The sequence below is a fragment of the Aplidium turbinatum genome, chromosome 3 (genome assembly GCF_918807975.1).
Source record: "Aplidium turbinatum chromosome 3, kaAplTurb1.1, whole genome shotgun sequence".
Lineage (NCBI taxonomy): Eukaryota > Metazoa > Chordata > Ascidiacea > Aplousobranchia > Polyclinidae > Aplidium > Aplidium turbinatum.
The window spans coordinates 272,169-292,562 of NC_137474.1; the positions used below are offsets into that span (position 1 = coordinate 272,169).

Here is a 20,394-nt window from a genome sequence, read left to right on the forward strand (position 1 = left end):
CTCAATAAAGTTTGTGAGGAGAAGAATGACTGTCCCGGGTGATTGTTGTATGTTCTAGGGTTGAACTGCACAGAACTTGTTAAAGTTCAACACGCATCATAGGGTTAAAATTCGTAAGCCGATTCAACTTATTTCAAACTAACAATTGTAACACTAATAAGCTTGTCAATGTTCAGGTGCAGCTGTGAATACGAATTACATCTTTATAAATGTATACAAAATCTTTAATGATGAGCAATAGAAGATCCTGTTTCTCATTTCTCTGCGCCCTGGGTAGGTTGGTAATAGAGAATAAGTTTCAAACAAAGTACTTTATTGGTTGTTGTCTTTGTTAGGTTGAACTTAGCAGAGAAGACGAATTACACTCAGAAGGTGCCTTGAAATTTATTAATTCCGATGATTCCTGTTGCATATATCTACAGTTTCATATGATTGGGTATCGTGCAAAAGACGATTAAATCTGTGGATCTGTGCGATTGCAGCTTATATTGTATAACCATGTTGAAAGAACTGTCCGACCAGGCATCAGGGAGTTTTATAATTTTGACTGAAAGCTTTCCGACAATAAATAAACCAAAATTAACTTTACTGGATTTTTTTTATCTACTTTCACGACGCTATCGACGCTATCCTTGCAACGTTGCATCTCCGAACTTTAAGGTCTTACCCGTTTAATCTCTTTTGCAGCTTTTCTGTGTCGAGCCATTGCGTTCGATGAGGAATGCGTCGGAGAAAATAAGGAACCCCTAAATAGGCCCCCGTTTGGAAAAGATGAAGAATGTGTGAAGTATTTCCAATGCTCGAATGGTATTAATGCTTCTACATGTATTTCATGATTGGTTTAAGTTTCTTTAAAAACATTTTAATAACTTCTCAGAGCACAGCCAAGGTAAAAATCAAAGAATCTTTTTGCGGCTTGACTTGTTTTTTGCGCCGCGAAGCGTCTTTGCTATCTTCTTAACTTATTTTTATGAAGTCTAGCTATTTTTTCCACGTGACCGTAATGCAATTTCAAACAACTCGACCAATGAACCAGAACTTATTCTCAACATGTCTGTCTGGAAGAGCCACTCACTGTTCTGTTTGTCTAAGTGGGCTACATTTATTGATTGCCGGCTTCATCATCAACTCAACTATAAAGATGACAATACTCATTGTATCCAACATTCTACTTGCAGGGTATCTGACAGAGTCGGAGTGCCCAGAAGATTTGGCCTTCAATCCACTGATTGGCAATTGTGATTACGCAAACAACGTTCCTGGCTGCGAGGATCTTGATGGTGTAGGTCGGTGGGACACATGAGATAATTTATTTTAACCCTACTGCTTCTGTACATACCGTACGCGTATAAATGATAATCTTTAGGTCGAAGCTGCAGATGAGGTTTATTAACCAATCAGGAAGAAAGATTTAAATCAGCTGATTGCAGTCATTACGTAAAGTAAATGAGCGTTTTGCCGTCGGCGGAGTGGCCTAGCGGTGTGATGGTTAGGGATAACGAAGTAGTTGTCATTTCGGTGACGTGGGTTCGATCCTCACCCCTGCCATTACTCTTCTTTCTTCTTTTATTCCTAAAAAAAGTTCAAATCAAGAATCAACTCTCTGGTATTGTGCTAGAAGGCTCACAATGATTGCAATCAGCTGGTTCATACGAAAAATTGTCCTATGTTGAAGCGTCTACCGGTCAAAATGCTCCATCTTCTAAAGCGCCAAGCAGGTTACAAATACGCGTACATTTGTTCTCAACACTAACATTGTCTACACCTGAGGTGACAATCATCTGGTTTGACGAGTGTAAATGTTGTTGAATATACGTCTATAAACGTAACAGAAACGTTACTCTGGATTGTTCAGGGGCGGAAGAAACGTTGTGCAGGGACGAATCAGGAAATCCAATCACGAGCGAATCGTTCCTCAAGGAAGGAACTTGTGATGTATTCTACACGTGCACTGAAGGTTAGTTCATGGACTTCTAAATAGTAGCATCTGGACTGGAAACTCAGTGGGCAACATGAGGCCAAACAGTTGGCCAACAGTGGGCCAACAGGGTTAGTTACTTGGCTGTTGGCCCACTGTTGGTCAACTGTTGTACCAACTGTTTGGCCTCATGTTGCCCACTGAGTTTCCAGTCCAGATGCTACTATTTAGAAGTCCATGGTTAGTTGTATGCTTGAATTTACGTTGATGTAACGTAAATATTGAAAAAAGAACAAATGTAAAACTTCTATGCTCAGTGGCAAGATGTCAACCAACCATGCAAACTACGTTACTTTCACTCCAGTTTGAAAATCCAGTTTCGAATTTGCGGATTTAATATTTTGCGATTTCCTGCTTCACATACTTTTTTTTTTTTTAGCATAGTGTCCTCACATGACGGAAGCTACTAGAAATGTTTTGGACTTGAAAGCTGTATAACAGTGCAATAGTGTTGTTAATAGTGGACGTCTCTGGTATCTTCTGTGGTATCCGATAGAGGTGGTAGCCCTTTATAACTTAATTGTAGGGTGTGCTTGCAGATTAAATTAAGGTTATAATATTTAATATCTTTTCAGGTATTACCGATTTATTACTTTAGCATATTTTTCAGGACCTTTTCATGATCCCCTCTTTAGGGTGAAACAGGCTGTAGAGGTCTTAGAGATTAATAACTATGTTTGATATAAGTTATAAACTAGGTTTTTTTCTGCAAGAAAGACTTTCTGCAACAACTTTATAGTTTTGTTATGACTTGGAGTTAAAACTAGAATTAGCAGAAGCTGAGGTAAAAACACTAACTAAGTCTGTCACTGGTATGGTGAGAGGTCAAGATGTCGCAGAAAGACCATCGGTGTTAAGCTGAGTACTCCAGCTGCATAGCCGAGTAGTGAGAGCATTGGTAGAGCATTTAAAAGAGAACCGGTTCGATACCGTTCAAGAGCATGCGACGGCATAAAGGTGGACAAGATTGACTTCCTTGCCTTTCCGTCCAATCAATCAAATCTTCAAATACTGAGTCTCGATAAAAACAAAAAACATCAAATCTTCAAGAAGTTAAATCGTCGACACACGATTTGGTTCACTTGTTCGAGCAAGGAGAGGTGACACTTTCTAACCGCAAATATGGCGCTGAAGAGCAATCCACATTACGTATGAATGCAACATCTTTCGTCCATCAATCAACACGAAAGATCCGTGTGTCTTCAGAAGCTTTTCAGTGTAAGCAGCAGAAGCTTGAAGTGGTAAAACAAAGAGCCCTCGGCCACAACTCAAACCAACAGCGCAACAATCCAACTCTTGTGAAGCGACAATGATAAAAGTTGCGTTTGAAAATTTAAAGTGTTCATGTAACAACATATGTTTGTTATCGAATAATAAGGAAGTCATCTTGCAGGTCGTTTGTTCGAGATGCAATGCAACCCAGGTCTTTATTTCAACCCAAATAACGGACATTGTGACTGGCCGGAGTCATCGCCCCCTTGTGAACCAGGCCCCACTAAATTCCCTTCCATATACGCCACAACCACCACTCCAGGTACAAAGTCTTTTTCGTTTGTGTCAAAATAGTTTGGTTAATCCTGGAATGATGGATACTTTTAGGAAACTTAATTTTGGAAGTTTCATTTGTTCAAAAAGTTTGAACTTACTCGCCTCGGCTGCATTGAGATTGACGTCAATGCAAATTTTCAAAATGTTATTTGTTGATAAATTATTCCATTCATGAAGCGCCGCTGATAAAGAGCGGCCTTTAAAGTGCACGGCTTCATTACAGTACGTAGGGCCCCAGACAACAAACTCCGTCATTTTTACATTAATTTAACGTCTGCAGACGTTGAATCAATGTCAAAATGGTGGAATTTGCTGTCTGGACCGAGCATTGAACTGGTGTGGCTATGATTCTGCAATTCACTTGTTTACTCGCCTATCCCTGCAAGGTCAAAACAAATATATATTTCTCCTTGAAACAAATTGGTTTTGATTTATTTAAAGAAAATTTTCAGATATTGTTGTAATTTGTCGCACTTTCTAAACAAAGAAGCGAAAGCAAATATTTGCAAACTGACAAGTCGAGTATATAAGATCATTTGTCTTCGCTTTTTAAAAACACAATATCATCTTCGAGTGCTGAAACAAAATCTTCACAAATCTACTTTTAATTATTGTTGCTGTTTAGGTGCCATTATGTCGTCAACAATCAAAGGTGAGACAAAGTTCTTTATCTGAAGTGAATTATTTTTCAAACAAAAAACAACTCTATTTGATGAGAAAACTTAGCATCGCGGTTGTTGACCGCAAACCAAAAAAATTGCTTTCAGAGCAAGGGTCGGCAACCTACGGCTTGCGGGTCAGATCTGGCCCGCCAAGACATTTCATCTGGCCCGTAGCCTATTTACAAATTATAATATTATATGGCCCGCCTAATAGTATATTATTTTACAATCGAAACGTTCACTTTTATTTTGCTTTTAATTTTTCTTGTGCTTTGAAGCTAGACAGTTCTTCTCAATAGCGATAGGTGACAGCACAACGACAGATACAGCTCAGTTGGCAGTATTTGTGTGTGGAGTGGAGTCTACAATATTTTAATGTAAAATTTGTTCAGCTGATTCTCATCCAAGTTACAACTACAGGGGCTGATATTCTGAAGGCATTGTAATACCTCAAAATCATGAATCGAAATGAATTAACACGGGTGTCGATAACTATCGATGAACATCCATCAATGGTTGGTAAACACAAAGGCGTCGTGTCTTTGCTTAGAATACATATGGAAGACCCAGAAATTAACAACAACATGGTGAAGTTACAATGTCTCATTCACCAGCAAGCATTGTGTGCAAACGTGTCAAGCTTAAAGGGTGCTATAGACATATTGGTGAAGTCTGTAAACTTACGACCTGCCAGGCCTTGTAAGCTACGGCCCATCAAGATCTTGTGAAGTTAGGTTTGGGCCAATGGTTAGAAAAAAGCTGGCAACCTCTGTTCAAAACGAATATTTTATTCTGGAGTCGGAGCTCAACTGGTGGTAATGTTTTGGTGATGTTTGGTTGGTTGATGGTATAGTTGGTTGGTGATGATTAGCTGGTTAATGGTAGCTAGGTGATGATGGATGAATGGTTAGTTGTTACTGATGGTTCATTGGTTAATTGTAGTGGTTTGGTTGGTGGTAGTCGTCGGCGTATGAGCGGGTCTTCCCAGTCCATGCGCACCGTGTGGAGGCCGGTGGATTAGGCAGTGATGAATGACATGGTCTGCGGTATGTTCTGCGGCGCCACAGCTTATTATCGATTAATGTAAATTGGTTGATCTTACTGATCTGCAGATGCAGAGTCAACTCATTGCACAGATGATGAAGGAAACCCAATCAGTGTTCTTCCATTCCTCAAACCAGGAACATGCGATGCTTTCTATGAATGCATTGAAGGTAAAAATCTAATCATTGCGTCAATGTGATGGAAACTGACGTCTTTGTGCTGTTAGGAGTTTATTGTTCAATGTTGTGTAGTTTTGAAAAACGCAAAATATCAATCTTGGACAGAACTCTTGCAACGATTCAACTATGTAAAAAGTAAACTTGACTATTTTTTTAAATTTGCAATCTTCCTTAGTCTACCATAACAGCTTCCTTTCCTCTATTAACTTCATATCATCCATTATAAAAACTTGGCAATTTTGAAACTTCGCTCTCCAATTATAAACATTGTTTTCATGAAAGTCAAAACTAATTTATTTTCCTTCTAACTTTTAATGGCCATATTCTTGTGATCAAAGACTTCTGCTGTGACTATTCCAGGAAAATTGTACGAACGGGAGTGTCAGGACCCTCTTGTCTTTCATCCCGACCTGCTGATTTGCGTCTGGGATTATCAGGCTCCTCCATGTGAGGAAGGAACCACTTTATTTCCATCAATCCATGAAACGACAGGTTTATATCTCACTTCAAGATTAATAAGTTTGATTCACCCAACCACAGATAAATGTTTCACGTTTTGTACTTCCCGGTCTGGTTGCTAGAGTTAACCAAAAGTTTTTCAATATTTAAAAGAAAGTAATTAAAATACATTTATAACATGGTCAGTAATTGTGGTAAATATCGTAAAATGAATAGCCATCAGTAAACCAGTTGCATTTCACTAACCCCTACGGTTGTCGGACAAAGCCTCAAAGGAATTAAAAAAAATGCACTGCTGATAAAACCAAATTGCTGTGTTAATACGCCTGCTGTTTCATACCTGGGTAGTAATTCAAATTAGACAAACAAAACCCAACATTCAAATCTATTGCACAGAAACTATGCACAGTTCTACAAAGTTGCCCCAATTGCCAACCACTCCTGACGGCATACAACCCTCCACCGGTCTGGAAGCTTCAACCTTTACAACTACTTCAGGAACGGTTTTATCATCCACCTCAGTCTCTCATGACAAAACAACAACTGTCAAGGACGAAACGGCAAGTACAACGGAACAAGAAAATACTACAAAACAAATCTTTCCAGATGCAACTACAACTGGACAAAGCCTTCCAGTTACAACCACAACTAGACAAAGCCTTCCAATCACAACCACAACTAGACAAACCCTTCCAGATACAACTACGACTGGACAAAATCTTCCAGTTACAACTATAACTATACAAAGTCTTCCAGTTACAACCACAACTGGACAAAGCCTTCCAGTTACAATCACAACTGGACAAAGTCTTCCAGTTACAACCACAACTGAACAAAATCTTCCAGTTACAACCACAACTGGACCAAGCCTTCCAGTTACAACCACAACTGGACAAACTCTTCCTGATGCAACTACAACGGATCAAAATCACCCAGTCACAACTACAACCAAACAGATTCCACCAGTCACAACTACAACCAAACAGATTCCACCAGTCACAACCACAACTGGACAAATCCTTCCAGTCACAACCACGACTGGACAAAGTCTTCCAGATACAACTACAACTGGACCAAGCCTTCCAGATTCAACCACCACTGGACAAAGCCTTCCAGTCACAACCACAACTGGACAAAGTCTTCCAGATACAACTACAACTGGACAAAGCCTTCCAGATACAACTACAACTGGACAAAGCCTTCCGGATTCACCTACAACTGGACAAAGTCTTCCAGATTCAACCACAACTGGACAAAGTCTTCCAGATACAACCACAACTGGGCAAAGCCTTCCAGTTACAACCACAACTGGACAAAATCTTCCAGTTACAACCACAACTGGACCAAGCTTTCCTGTTACAACCACAACTGGACAAAGTCTTCCAGATACAACTACAACTGGACAAAGTCTTCCAGATACAACTACAACTGGACAAAATCTTTCTAATACAACAACAACGGATCAAAATCACCCAGTCACAACTACAACCAAACAGATTCCACCAGTCACAACTACAACCAAACAGATTCCACCAGTCACAACTACAACCAAACAGATTCCACCAGTCACAACTACAACCAAACAGATTCCACCAGTCACAACTACAACCAAACAGATTCCACCAGTCACAACTACAAACAAACAGATTCCACCAGTCACAACTACAACCAAACAGATTCCACCAGTCACAACTACAACCAAACAGATTCCACCAGTTACAACTACAACCAAACAGATTCCATCAGTCACAACTACAACCAAACAGATTCCACCAGTCACAACTACAACTGGACAAAGCTTTCCAGACTCAACCACAACTGGACAAAGCCTTCCAGACTCAACCACAACTGGACAAAGCCTTCCAGACTCAACCACAACTGGACAAAGTCTTCCAGTTACAACCACAACTGGACAAAATCTTCCAGTTACAACTACAACTGGACAAAGTCTTCCAGATTCAACCACAACTGGACAAAGCCTTCCAGACTCAACCACAACTGGACAAAGCCTTCCAGACTCAACCACAACTGGACAAAGTCTTCCAGTTACAACCACAACTGGACAAAATCTTCCAGTTACAACTACAACTGGACAAAGTCTTCCAGATTCAACCACAACTGGGCAAAGCCTTCCAGTTACAACCACAACTGGACAAAGTCTTCCTGATACAACCACAACTGGACCAAGCCTTCCAGTTACAACTACAATGGAACAAAATCAACCAGGTATTTCCTCAACGGAAACAAAATATATATATTTTTTATCTTTCCATAACAAAAAATTTCAATGTTGTTTTAAAAAATTTTGTGTCGAAACGTGATGCACCACTTGCTTTTTTTCCATTCACCTTTGCAAAATTGTTTGTTACGTAACTATTCGGAAGACAATACAGTTTTGTTTTATAGAACCTACCTACATAGCATTTGTCTTGGACGATACTGGTTCTATGACCAACGAGATAACAGCGGCTAAACAATGGATTAGCGATTGTGCGTATGGAAGCTACAGTTCGTGTGCTAGTGCCCCCACTGGCGGTTGGATCCTGACATCTTTTAACGATCCAAGTGAGAAATTTGGAAACATGAAATTTCAGAGTAAACATGAAAATGACGTTTGAGGATTTGGTGAAAATTTTGATCTTTCTGCGTAAAATTTGCCAACGATACTGAAAAGATCCCTTATGGATAGAATTGCAATTCATTTTGTGGAATGTTAAGGAGTCGTTATGCCCTTCTGACCAACTTGGTAAAATATAATTTGCTGGTTAATTTGCAATTTCATGAAAACTGCAGTTCCGTGGTAAAATTGTGAATCCATAAAAAATTTCTAGTTTTGAAATCTCTTCAAATAAATACGATACTTTCACCAGACACACTTACTTAAAAATCTGAATTAAGGCTGTTGTGGGGCATATATTTTAGCTCAAACATTTTGTTCCCTTTGTGGAACAATGGCAGTTTACTGCACACATTTTGCAGATGTTTAGGACCAAGGTCTAATTATAAGTACGAAGGTCTTTGTCAGTTTAGAATGAAAAGGTTTAGAGGTAAAAAAGTAGATGCAGCAGTTTTCACACAAAATCATACAAGTGCGTTTCTATGTTGGGACAGTCAACCTACATTTAGTCTGTTGTAGATTTGTTTTATTGTTACGTACGTAAACTGTTGTCGCTTGTTCCAGAAATTTCGAAGTTCTTAGTGGTTTCTGAACATTAATCCAGAAAAGAAGCAGTTTATTTGAACAGTTTGTTTTAAGCACAGAAGCAACATAGTTTGAACAAAGCTCAAAGTGTGGATGATACTTTCCATGGTGAAAGAAGAGAAGCCCGAGTAGCCAGTGGAGTTCAGGAGGTGATTTCGAACCCGGACCCGGTATGACGTAGGAGGCCGACACCTTTCCAAAGATTCCATGTGTTTGAAGACACCGCCGCCTATTCTTTGGATATGGTGCGTTTTTTTTTTTATAATAAGTGTCTTGAATTGGGGCTTCACGATCTTATTGGCAGCGGGCCCAAGTGATCCTCTCGGCCCTGCGACTAACAACAGTAGCGGAAATCCACGAAATGCATGGAAGATTAACTTCAAGCTTGAGGCCAGACTTGGACAACTAAAATTTTTTTAGCGTTTTGAAATTAGATTAGTATTATAATCACAGTTATTTTAGTTTTTACAAACTAGACTAGACGTAAAATTAGAGCTAGCTAAGTTTTCGCAAACTAGAGTAGAGTTTAAACTAGATTAGAATTAGTCTGACGCAGTCGTCATATATCTTTTTCTATTTGGATAAAAACGCTAATATGGCAATTGATGGGCAACTCTAGATCAAAGTGTCATTCCCCTATGCCTGCAACAAAACCATTTACGTCATAATAGACATTGTGATGTTGGTGAATTGATGAGTTATTCAAGATTTTAATGACTTCGCTACTCAAGCGATGGAATGACACTTTAATCTTGATCGTTTTATTGCATTTTCTTTGCATGAGGTTTCCTTTCATTTGCTGAAAAACACTGTTGAAAAAACTAGAAGTTTTAGCAAAACTGGAGATTAGATTAGAACCAGAATTAGAGTAAACAAGTTTTTACTAAATTAGACTAAAATTAGAATTACTAACGTTTTGCTCTAATTTATCGAATTCGACAACTAGAATTATTTAGTTGTCCAAGTCTGCTTGAAACAGGAAAAAACGCATCTTGATTTAGAAGACAAGTAACTCAGATCTGTGCTTGCTGAACTTTACAGAGCACCGTGCAACAGAGAGTAGCTCGTGTTTGTGCTGTTGTGATCTTTACCACATACGGGGCTAGCAGCAACCCAAGGTAGGTGCAGAAAGAATACAGGAAGTATGTGCTCAAAGTGAAACATCTTTTTCTATAAGGAGCGTGGCAAAACTTGTTTAAAATTATCACACTCATCATTGTGTAATTCCAATCAAATGGATGTTTTTCCACCAATTTATAACTCTTACCAGACAGACAGACTAAATCACCAGAGTAAAAGTGGAAAAGCTTGTACGGGAAACTGCCAATGTTCCACAAGGAAACATGACGTAACTTCCGGTAGCGACATGTTACGACCCCAGAACTTCACAAAACAACACAAAAAACAAGTATCTAAAATTTACTAAAATCTAATGTGTGAAACTATGCGCGGTAAAATAAAGGTTAAGAGATGTCTTTCCAAACTTAGCGATTATGCCGATGAGTCTCAACCAAGTTTGAGTTTACTGTAAGTGTTGATGCATCATGGTACATTCTACAAATTTCAATATTTTGCTGTTTAAAGAACATATCTCCTTTTACAGCTGTTGGTGCCGCGCAGGGTCCCTATCTCGATGTTAATGATGTCATTGACGCAATTGATGTCATCACTGCGTCAGGAGGAGGAGATTGCCCAGAATATTCTCTCACTGGAATAATGGTGAGAAAATTTTCTCAGAATATTTGTTAATAAACATAAGGTTTGTATCTGCTATTGAACGTGACGCCATAGATAAAATAACTGAACGCTCGAGATTCTATTCATGAATCATGTTAACTTGCAGAACGCTGCGTCTGCAGTACCGAGCAAGAATGGAGGGTGCAAAGTTTTCTTTTTTACGGACGCAATTCCGAAAGATCAGATGATTTACAAACAAGTACTTCACCTTCTACAAAGCAAAGGTTGGTTAAAAAATATTGTTCTTGCTTAGACTAGTAGTTGCCGGGACCGGTCCTTGGTACCGGAGTGAACAAATCAACCACAAAAGACATTAACGGGTATGGGAGGGGATGGAAAGACAAAAATGTTGAAAACCACTGCTTTAGATGTTGTGCAACTATAGATCTATCTTTGTTTGAAAGCATGTTTACTCAGCAGGGCGCAGTACTTGTTTCACATCTTTAAAGGCCTGCAGGGAGGAGAGGATTGTAGACTGTTGGCTTATTACACGACAAAATTTTGATCGAAATCTTCTTATCTTGATTGCTGGAAGCGACAGCGTTATTATAACGTTTTATTGCATTTGTTTCGATGTACTTCACAAATATTCGATTCCTGTGAGATAGAAAGAGACTTTATTAGGAATATTGGATTCTAGGGTGTGCGTTTATTCCGATCCTGACCGGATGTTGCGCCACGTGCGAGGATACCTGCATCTCTCTGCAGCCGGAATACTGCGTGTCTCACACAATAGACGGAAGAACTACCACAGGAACATTCAAGAAAGCAATACAAACATGTAAGAAGACAAAGCCAGTGAGAGGCTGCTGTGGTTTTGTATTTAATTCATTTTATTTTATAAATCTATTCTCCTGCATCCCTTGTTTCAGTGCATTGTAAATCAGTTTTTAAACGTTTCACAAGGCTACTACATGTTTGCAACCGAAAACGTCCGCAATTTTATTTTATTTTCCATCTTGATAAACAACGTTGTTTGTTTGGTTTCACTTGCTTGGGGTTCCACAAATAAAACTTACACATAAAATTTGCAACAGAATTGGATTCTTTTAGATAAACTATGGATTTAATGAGCCTGAAGCTCCCTCTTACGTCATATAGCCTACTGTTTACTTACTGGTGCATTATGTACAGGAAACGTACATTTCATTATAACATTTCACTGACAACAGAATGTACATTCGGGTTACTTTCAGATGATCATCAAAAGACAATATGGTAACCGATCATAATACGTCACTTGTTAAATAATAATATTCCAATACACTGCACTCTCCTTTCAACAGACGGTGTCCCTCAAGAGCGGCTCTACTATAGTCTTGCTAGCGCCACTGGTGGTGTGATCTACCTCACAGATAAACCAGAATCACCCAATCAACTTCTCACCTTCCTGGAGAAAGAGGTTACTTTAGGTCAGTGCTGCAGCATTTTTTGATGGAACCGGGTTTAAAAGAGTTAAGATCTTTGTTGAAATAATGGCTATGGATCATTTGTGTATTGCTCTACTGCACAACTGCTAAGAATCTTTTAAACGGCAATTTTTTTTCAATTTTGCAAACATCATATTCACGTCATAACTGCATCGCGATAAAAAGTGTCCTCATTGATTCGATCTCTGGGGCTTTATGAGTTCCATGGCTCATTGAAGGTGTTGTAGCCTTTCAAAATATTTAACTTGAAAACGCATTTTGGCTTTTAGTTTCTGCTAGACCTGTGCTATATGTTGACGGGTGGGTATTGTTTTCGCTGTGATTGACAGAAATATAAACAACTGAAATAGTCCTGCAAGGTTCTATTGTATTACCAGTATGGTATTATCGTTAAAACAGTATGGTCCTGCAAGGTCCTGCTCAACGATGAGCTGATGGTTGACCACATATCGTATGTTGTAAACACCGAATATGTCACTGAAGAAATTGTTGCAACTAAAACATCTGCTTATTCCGCATGTGGTGAAGAAAACAATGTAATTCGTTGAGGTATCCGAATAAAGCTTCCCTCAAATCAATCGATGTTGAAACTATATCCTACACTGGAATGATAATCAATTTTATTGCATTGCAGGATTTTGTCCAACCAATAAAATAGCGGGTGAAATCCACGATGAAATCGTTGAAGAAGTTGAGGTGAGATTTTTAAGTAGTCGCTGATATTTAACTTTCAAAAACGGAATGAATTTGTTGTTCAGTGTACAAACTGAACGCACATTTTACTTTTCAGCAAAAGTTGTAATTGAGAACTTGAAAATTAACAGCAACTTGAAAGATTAGGTTTTTTCGTGCCAATGCAAATTTCAACTGTTTTAATGACAAGAAAAACAAACTGCACGATCATGGAAATATTGAGATGATGGGACCTTGAATGTGCCCAAAACAAGATATTTAGATAGTGGGACCTATGTGTCCATAGCAGAATACAAAGAAGGTGGGACCTTCTATGTGTCCACAACAGGATACTGAGATGGTGGGACCTTCCATGTGTCCATTACAGGATACTGAGATGGTGGAACCTTCCATGTGTCCACAACAAGATACTGAGATGGTGGGACCTTCCATGTGTCCATAATAGTATATTGAGATGGTGGGACCTTTGTGTCCATAACAGGATACTGAGATGATAGGACCTTCCACGTGTCCACAACAGGATACTGAAGTGGTGGGACCTTTGTGTCCATAACAGGATACTGAGATGATGGGACCTAAGCTTCCATATCAAGATTCAGAGACGGCGGGACCTATATTTCCATAACTGGATAATGAGATGATAGGACTTTCCCAGTAGCGCGCTAACTTTGTTAGCACTTATCTTTTTGTCCTTATTATGTTGCGCAACCTTTTTTAAACGCAAAATCACCGTGAAAAGTCGCTTCTACAAATCTGCGCATTGACTTGCAACATGTTTTCCAGTGCATGGACTCCCTCCGGTGCTGGGACAAAAGCGTTGGGAAATGTTATTGATCAAGCGCCACCCAACTGTGCCTTAGTTAAGATGTGCTTCTCGTTGGCGCCTTCCAGTGAAATCTCACGAAGGAATAAACTTGCTACATAGTTTGTTGTAATTTGTAGTTGTCGCAATTAATTGATTCAACTGTCTACTACTGATCGTTTGTGTAGTAACAATTAAACAGAAGAAAATCTTGTGAAGAAAGCTTTGTGGAATCAAAGCTGATCCGAGACGTGACGTCATTTATATCGCCGAGAGAGTGCTTTGTTACGTAAAATTTAAGGTTTAAAGGCTTATTGCCGAAAGAGAAGTTATTCCTGAAATCAAGCTCAAGTGTTGCCAAGTTTGTGCCTGAGAACATGAAGTGGACGATCAGATTTTGAATAAAACCCAATTCGAATGATTGTGCCTACTATGTAAGAATGTGCATCAGAGCAAGTAGTCTACGGGATGGGGAAAATACCTTTTCATGGCAGGATGCGATATACAATTGAGCTGCCAAGTGTTTTTTCAGCAAAAACTTTGGATAAAATAATTTAGTAGACGAAGACTTCAACAATCGGAAACTTCATTGTCAATCTCGGTAACCGGTGCTACGTGAAAAGCCTCTCCAAGTGTCCGAAACTACCAGGAATAACCTATCAAGGCTTTGTAAGTCCGAGGATAAAGATTTAAAACCAACCAAGTTACAATCGTTTTTCAGTAAAAACAGCAATAATTGCATCTACCTGTTGTGTAGTGGGAGCGTTCTACCTGGCTATCAGCACAAGGCCAGGGATACCTGCACTGTATCCCTGCACAAGGCTGATAAAACTGTTACTTTTTCACAAGACTGTAGCAGTAGACCTATGCAAGATGTATAATGTAAAAATAATGTACAGCATCTTCATGTACGAGTACGTGTGGTGATGATGAACAGGATGCAAGCCATGAGCTTTCAATGAGGCACTCACAATCCTAAAGATAAAGAATCTCAACATTCAAGATCCCTATTTGTTTCTCGGAAGCCGATTGTATAGCAAGAATTCTTTTAATGACCAATGTATTGAAGCGCTGTGTTTCCAGGTTACTACTACCATCGTTGCCAAACATAACGGTCATAGCTTTGTTTCCAAGATCCTTAATGACGTGGTCTGTCTGATTTGGGAGAATAAAGCAATTTGTAAATTCTTTGATTATTGGTTGACCTTTCACTAGTTTCCTGAAAGTCGCCTACTTCCCGATACCAATTATCCTTGACGTTGAATCACAACCGGTGAATGTATAAATGAGGAGGAGCTGTGAGCATATGTCTGGTTCAATGATTGCCTTCAGTTTGTTGATGTCGTGTATCTTGGTTGAGTAAGCTTTGTCGGAGCGGAAGTAAAGGTCTTTAATGTCTGGGTCAGTGTCAGCATAGTGTAGTAACAATATTAAAAGGCCCGTATCTTCACCAATTAAAGTCGTGCTATGTCGATGAGGGCTGTCCATCTGCCGTCTTGACGATGTCAACATCTGCATCACCTCGTGAGTTGATCACATTGCAGCTTCTATTCCTCAGTTGAGCAGAAATTAGAGAAATTATTCCTTCCTTGTTGGAAGCCCGAGACAAGAACTGCTCCTTTTTTCCAATGAACTCGGTGTCTACAGTAAAGTGAACAACCGGGGGACGTTCATGCGCGTCTTTGATGGGTATTGTCTTTGATAGACGGACCACCATATCCATCAAAGACCACCGTTGCTAAGCGATAATGACGAATGGTAAAATCTGCATACGACTGTGCAATAGACCCATAACTGTCTCCAGCTTTCCATGGCACTCGATGCAACAAGAACTCTCCATCAAGAACGTAGTGATCGGTTTTCGGGGAAGATTTTTTGACTACTTTATAATCGCCTGACATCACACTGCTGGCATGTTCTGTGGTGGCGGTAGCTATTTGAGGCTTATCGGCTTCTCGGAAAAAATGTCTACTGTAGCTTCAAACAAGGCGGGTGGGCATGTACTGAGCTCGTGCTTCATCACTTTCTGCATGGAGAGATCACCTGTGATCTTGGAAACAAAGCTATGACAGTTATGTTTGGCAACGATGGTAGTATAGTAACCTGGAAACACAGCGCTGCAATACATGGTCAAGAAAACTACAACATCCAAGTCCTTTGTTCACCCTGAACGTTTGCCACCTACATCACCCTCCACTAAATTCCACTGCTCCAGAGTTTACTACCATATTATGGTCTGGATGGGTAGGCTACTGACAATAGTATAAATAGACAACAATCAGATGGTTCCAGTCATGACGGACATGAAAGCTTCCCCGGACAGCGTACTGAAAATGATCACTGCAATTGCGAATCGTGTCCACCTCACTGTAGTTGCTGGAGATATGGGCTACGATGCCATGCTGGATGTGGACCATGCCAAACTGGTTCATGTGCCAACCCATACAGCAATCACATAATTACAGACGATGACATCGAGAGTGACAGCGACGAGCTTTAGTAATACTTGATCCATGTGCTTTCTTTACGCTGATTATGTCAACAGTCTGCTGTACATGACCACATTGTATGAACCCTTTATGCCGGCTTAGTTTACCCTGGAGGGTTCTGGCTGGGGAGCTGGTACCAAAACACTTCGCACAGCCACCCTAGCCCTTTTTCATTCCACCGCTGAGTAGCCTACTGCGCACCAGCTTGGTGCCGTAGTTCTCACACCCACCAGATGGACACCGCCATCAACGACGCCCTGCGTACTGTGACTGGATGCTTGCGTCCCACCCCGACGGACTACCTACCCAGTACCCATCCTAGCAGGCATCCAACCTGCTGAGCTACGTCGTGAAGGAGCCACGATTTCTCTCGCTCGCCGCGCCCTGGGCCCTAACCATCTCCTCCACGCAACACTCAAGCGACCACCACCTACAAAGCAGCGCCTGAAATCGAGGCACCCCTTTGTGCCTGCAGCACAACAACTGCTTAACAACGCAGAAGAACTTGGGATAAGTACAGAACACTGGACGAACCACATGTGGAACATGGAGTGGCAAAACCACATCTCGACGCTCCGTGACTTCATACCCAACGCCGATCCCCGTCCACCGGGGATGTCCCTAGCAAGGCTTGCGTGGGTCAGGCTTAACCGCCTGCGAACTGGCGTCGGCCGCTTTCGTTCGGACATGCACAAGTGGGGCCTGGTTCTTCCATCAGAATGCGAGTGTGGTGCCACAGAACAGACCGCGCACCATGTCATTAACCACTTCCCAACCCACCAGCCTCCACACGATGTACATGGACTGAAGACCCTGGACGACGAGACTGTCGAGTGGCTGATGACTTCCTGCCCTCCAATCTAGCCTGGAAAAGACCTGCTCATACGCCGATGATGAGTTTACCCAAATACAGTAGGCTATATACAGAAATTTAACGGGTTTTTTAATAACCAATACATTGCTATTGTTCATTTTTAATTGTTTTGGTAGCCATTTTGGATTGCCATATTGAATTTATAGGCTATCAGATAATTCAACAATGCTGAGAATGGTCTCATTGGCTTCACAAGGTATAAAAACCTAGATATTGACACCAAAACTACATGTTTTGGTCATATGATGACCGAGTTATGGTCAATTTACTGTTATTTTATTTTCTTGGCGGACATCATGGATTGCCATATTGAATTTATAGGCTATCAGATAATTCAACAATTCTGAGAATGGTCTCATTAACTTCACAAGGTATAAAAACCTAGATATAGACACCAGAACTACATGTCTTGGTCATATGATGACCGAGTTATGGTCAATTTACTGTTATTTTATTGGTTTGGCGGCTATCTTGGATTGCCATAATTATTGAATTTATAGGCTATCAGATAATTCAACAATTCTGAGAATGGTCTCATTGACTTCACAGGGTATAAAAACCTAGTTATCGACACCAAAGCTACATGTTTTGGTCATATGATGACTGAGTTATGGTCAATTTACTGTTATATTAATGGTTTGGCGGCCATCTTGGAAGCCATTTTGAAAATAACCACTTTTCGGATGTTGGATTCCTTAAGATTTTGAAGTTGAATTCCTTAAGATTTTCCTTAAGTTGGATTCCTTGAGATATGTTAATATTGACACCCAATACTAATCAAATCAGTTGAAAAACCTTTTGTTGCAATTTTTTTGGGGTAAGGGTTTAATATGTCATAAATTACCCTACCTAGAAGAAAATTTAATTCTGGCTACTACTTCAGTCGTAAAATTTTGGAAATCAGTAATGAACAAGCAGAGAAAAGACATCTCAAAGAATCCTTGAAAAAATGTGAGGAAGAAAAGAAAGTGAAGACATGAAGTAGGCATAGTCTACACGAGCGGAAATTAAATCCTATAAAAAATTAGAGTTTGAGATACAATTATTTATTATTGGAATGCAACTTTAATTCGCGCTTTAGTTTTTTTCATCTTTGAATTGCCACTAAAATTAAATGCTGGCTGACAGCCTGGGTAGGTTCTTAAATTAACCTAGGCTATTCTTCTGTGCCAAATGCGGGATTTATGAGATTGCTGATGTTTGTAGCGCTATCCGCCGTAGCCAGCGTGGTCTAATGGGTTAAGGCTAGGAAATACATTTTGATGTCGTGGGTTAGATTACCACATTACCACCAGAGGCGTTGACAGGGGAGTCTAGGTGGTACTTTTGGACCCGGGCCCGGAATATTTAAGGGGCCCGGATTTAAAAAATTCTCCGCGACTTCAAACATTATCAAGATCTTAATGTAATCAGATCTACAGGAATTGTTATCAGAGATTAAAACAGCCATTTCAGCCGTCAGATGGTAAAGTACCGGGCCCCTTCTGGATACCGGAACCACTTCAGTTTTCTGATGGTAAAAGAGCCACCAAACAGTAAAATAAGAATTTAGTCTAGTATGGTAATTTTCCTAACCACGAATATTTCCCCAAACACGAATTTCAAAATAAACAGGCTAATATTTGTTCAAACTCAAAACTGAAATGACACAGGTAAGAAGATTAGGCTACTATCCCTATTTCTGCACTAAGAATTAGACCAAAACCTCAAGATTTTCAGATTGCAGCAATCAGCAAATGCTTGACCTAGGCCCAAACACCTTTCCCAAATCAAACTGAAAACTTTCTGACTGTCTGCAGTGCTGTAAATTCTCTTCTGGTGAGCCTATAATGACCAGTGAACCATCAATGGAATCTGGAAGTAGGCTAATACTCTAGCGCCATGTGACAAATAAAAGTTCAAAAAAAGCAACCGCTAGAGAGAGATAGTAAGTTTTGCGGTTCAAGAAATTTTAAGATTGGGCAAGATTTGTTAAATGACCATGCTTAAACGACATCAATGAAAGTTTGTACACAACCTTTATATTCATAACTTTGTCGATAAAGGGGGCCCGAAAATAAATTGGTACCGGGCCCGAGAAATCCTATCAACGGCCCTGATTACCACCCCTGTCATAATTCTTTTTTCTTCTGCAATTACCCAACAAGGATCAACTCTCTGGCTGATTGCTGGAGGGGTGATAATTGGCCTACCTTTTAGTGAAATTATTACAGATGCATTGAAATCGCCAAATTTTTGATTCGATTTTGATTTTTGTGAAATCTTTATAATTTTCGACTGAACATAATTAATCAAACCATTTCTAAAAATTAAATGGTAGCCTACGACTACGTATGTGTTTGATTATATTTAATTGTAGGCCCCGATTGTAGGCTATCTAACGTTTGATTTACTTTTTTTTCGTGTCTTCATGTTGTCACACTAGCGGGTTTGTTGAACTTTTCACCTTGCTGAACTTTCCACCTTCGGTAACTGTTTTCAAAAGTTTTGAGTGACTACAGATTATTCCGACACGCATGTCTGAAGATGTAACTTTTACCAGTGTGTTCTTGCGTTAGACGCAGAGTCTACAAATACATTCATTTTACATGCATTTCAAAAGAACTCTATCACTGGGTTGCTAATGTGGTGATCTCGCGTTACGGAATTGGCAGATGACCACACTAATGCGTTCAATTTCGGTGATTTTTACCGATATCCTTCTATCTAGGTAACGTCAGGCTTGATAGAACCGTCATCGGTTAATCCGGACCTTCGCCTAATCCGGATGGAATCGCCGGTCAAATCGAAACCGGATTAACCGAGTTCTACTGTAGTTGATATTGCTAACTTTTACTTTTAACTACTCGATCGCTGGCCTAATAATTTTGTATTAAGTTAGTGACTGTTGCTATTAGGCCTATCAATTGTTGACGTAGTTTGCTTAGAATCGCAACGTCACACCCAAAGCCGAGGTCAATTACAGCAGTACTGAAAAAGTCGCAAAATTTGCAATTAGTTTTTTACTTTTTATTTATAATAAATAAATAAAAATAAACTTTGAACTGCATCATTTTTTACCAAATTTTTGTCTGATTCATGTGGGAGTTTTTATACGTGTTACTAAGTAGTTTTAACTTTCACTGTAGCCTATTATGTTAAAGTTTATTGCACCATTTACCCATCTGGCAACATTGATACTGTTGTCTGCTATAAAAAAGTTTAGAGGTTTGCGGTCAGACAAACCGCTCCATACTCAGACCCTAAACAAGTCTTGGTCTGGTTGATTTGCTGCAATAAACCACTTTACATGACTAA

At 39.8% G+C, this 20,394-nt stretch overlaps 1 protein-coding gene across 1 annotated transcript; it reads left to right on the forward strand.

Annotated features, from left to right (window-relative positions):
• The first annotated feature begins 25 nt into the window (after positions 1–25).
• Positions 26–14,139, forward strand: LOC145765994 (uncharacterized). Its single transcript, XM_082577647.1, has 16 exons — positions 26–38; positions 688–807; positions 1,179–1,286; positions 1,856–1,957; positions 3,372–3,512; positions 4,152–4,178; positions 5,301–5,402; positions 5,772–5,903; positions 6,267–8,096; positions 8,277–8,435; positions 10,676–10,791; positions 10,916–11,033; positions 11,450–11,590; positions 12,096–12,221; positions 12,874–12,935; positions 13,716–14,139. Exons 1-16 carry the CDS (start codon positions 26–28, stop codon positions 13,764–13,766), a joined length of 3,348 nt encoding a protein of 1,115 aa, XP_082433773.1. The 3' UTR covers positions 13,767–14,139.
• Positions 14,140–20,394: the final 6,255 nt, after the last annotated feature.

Excerpts from the sequence above, each read along its gene's own strand:
- LOC145765994 (XM_082577647.1), top strand. Across the intron at positions 3,513-4,151 it reads CGCCACAACCACCACTCCAG|GTGCCATTATGTCGTCAACA; the intron begins GTACAAAGTCTT and ends GTTGCTGTTTAG. Across the intron at positions 12,222-12,873 it reads GGAGAAAGAGGTTACTTTAG|GATTTTGTCCAACCAATAAA; the intron begins GTCAGTGCTGCA and ends ATTGCATTGCAG.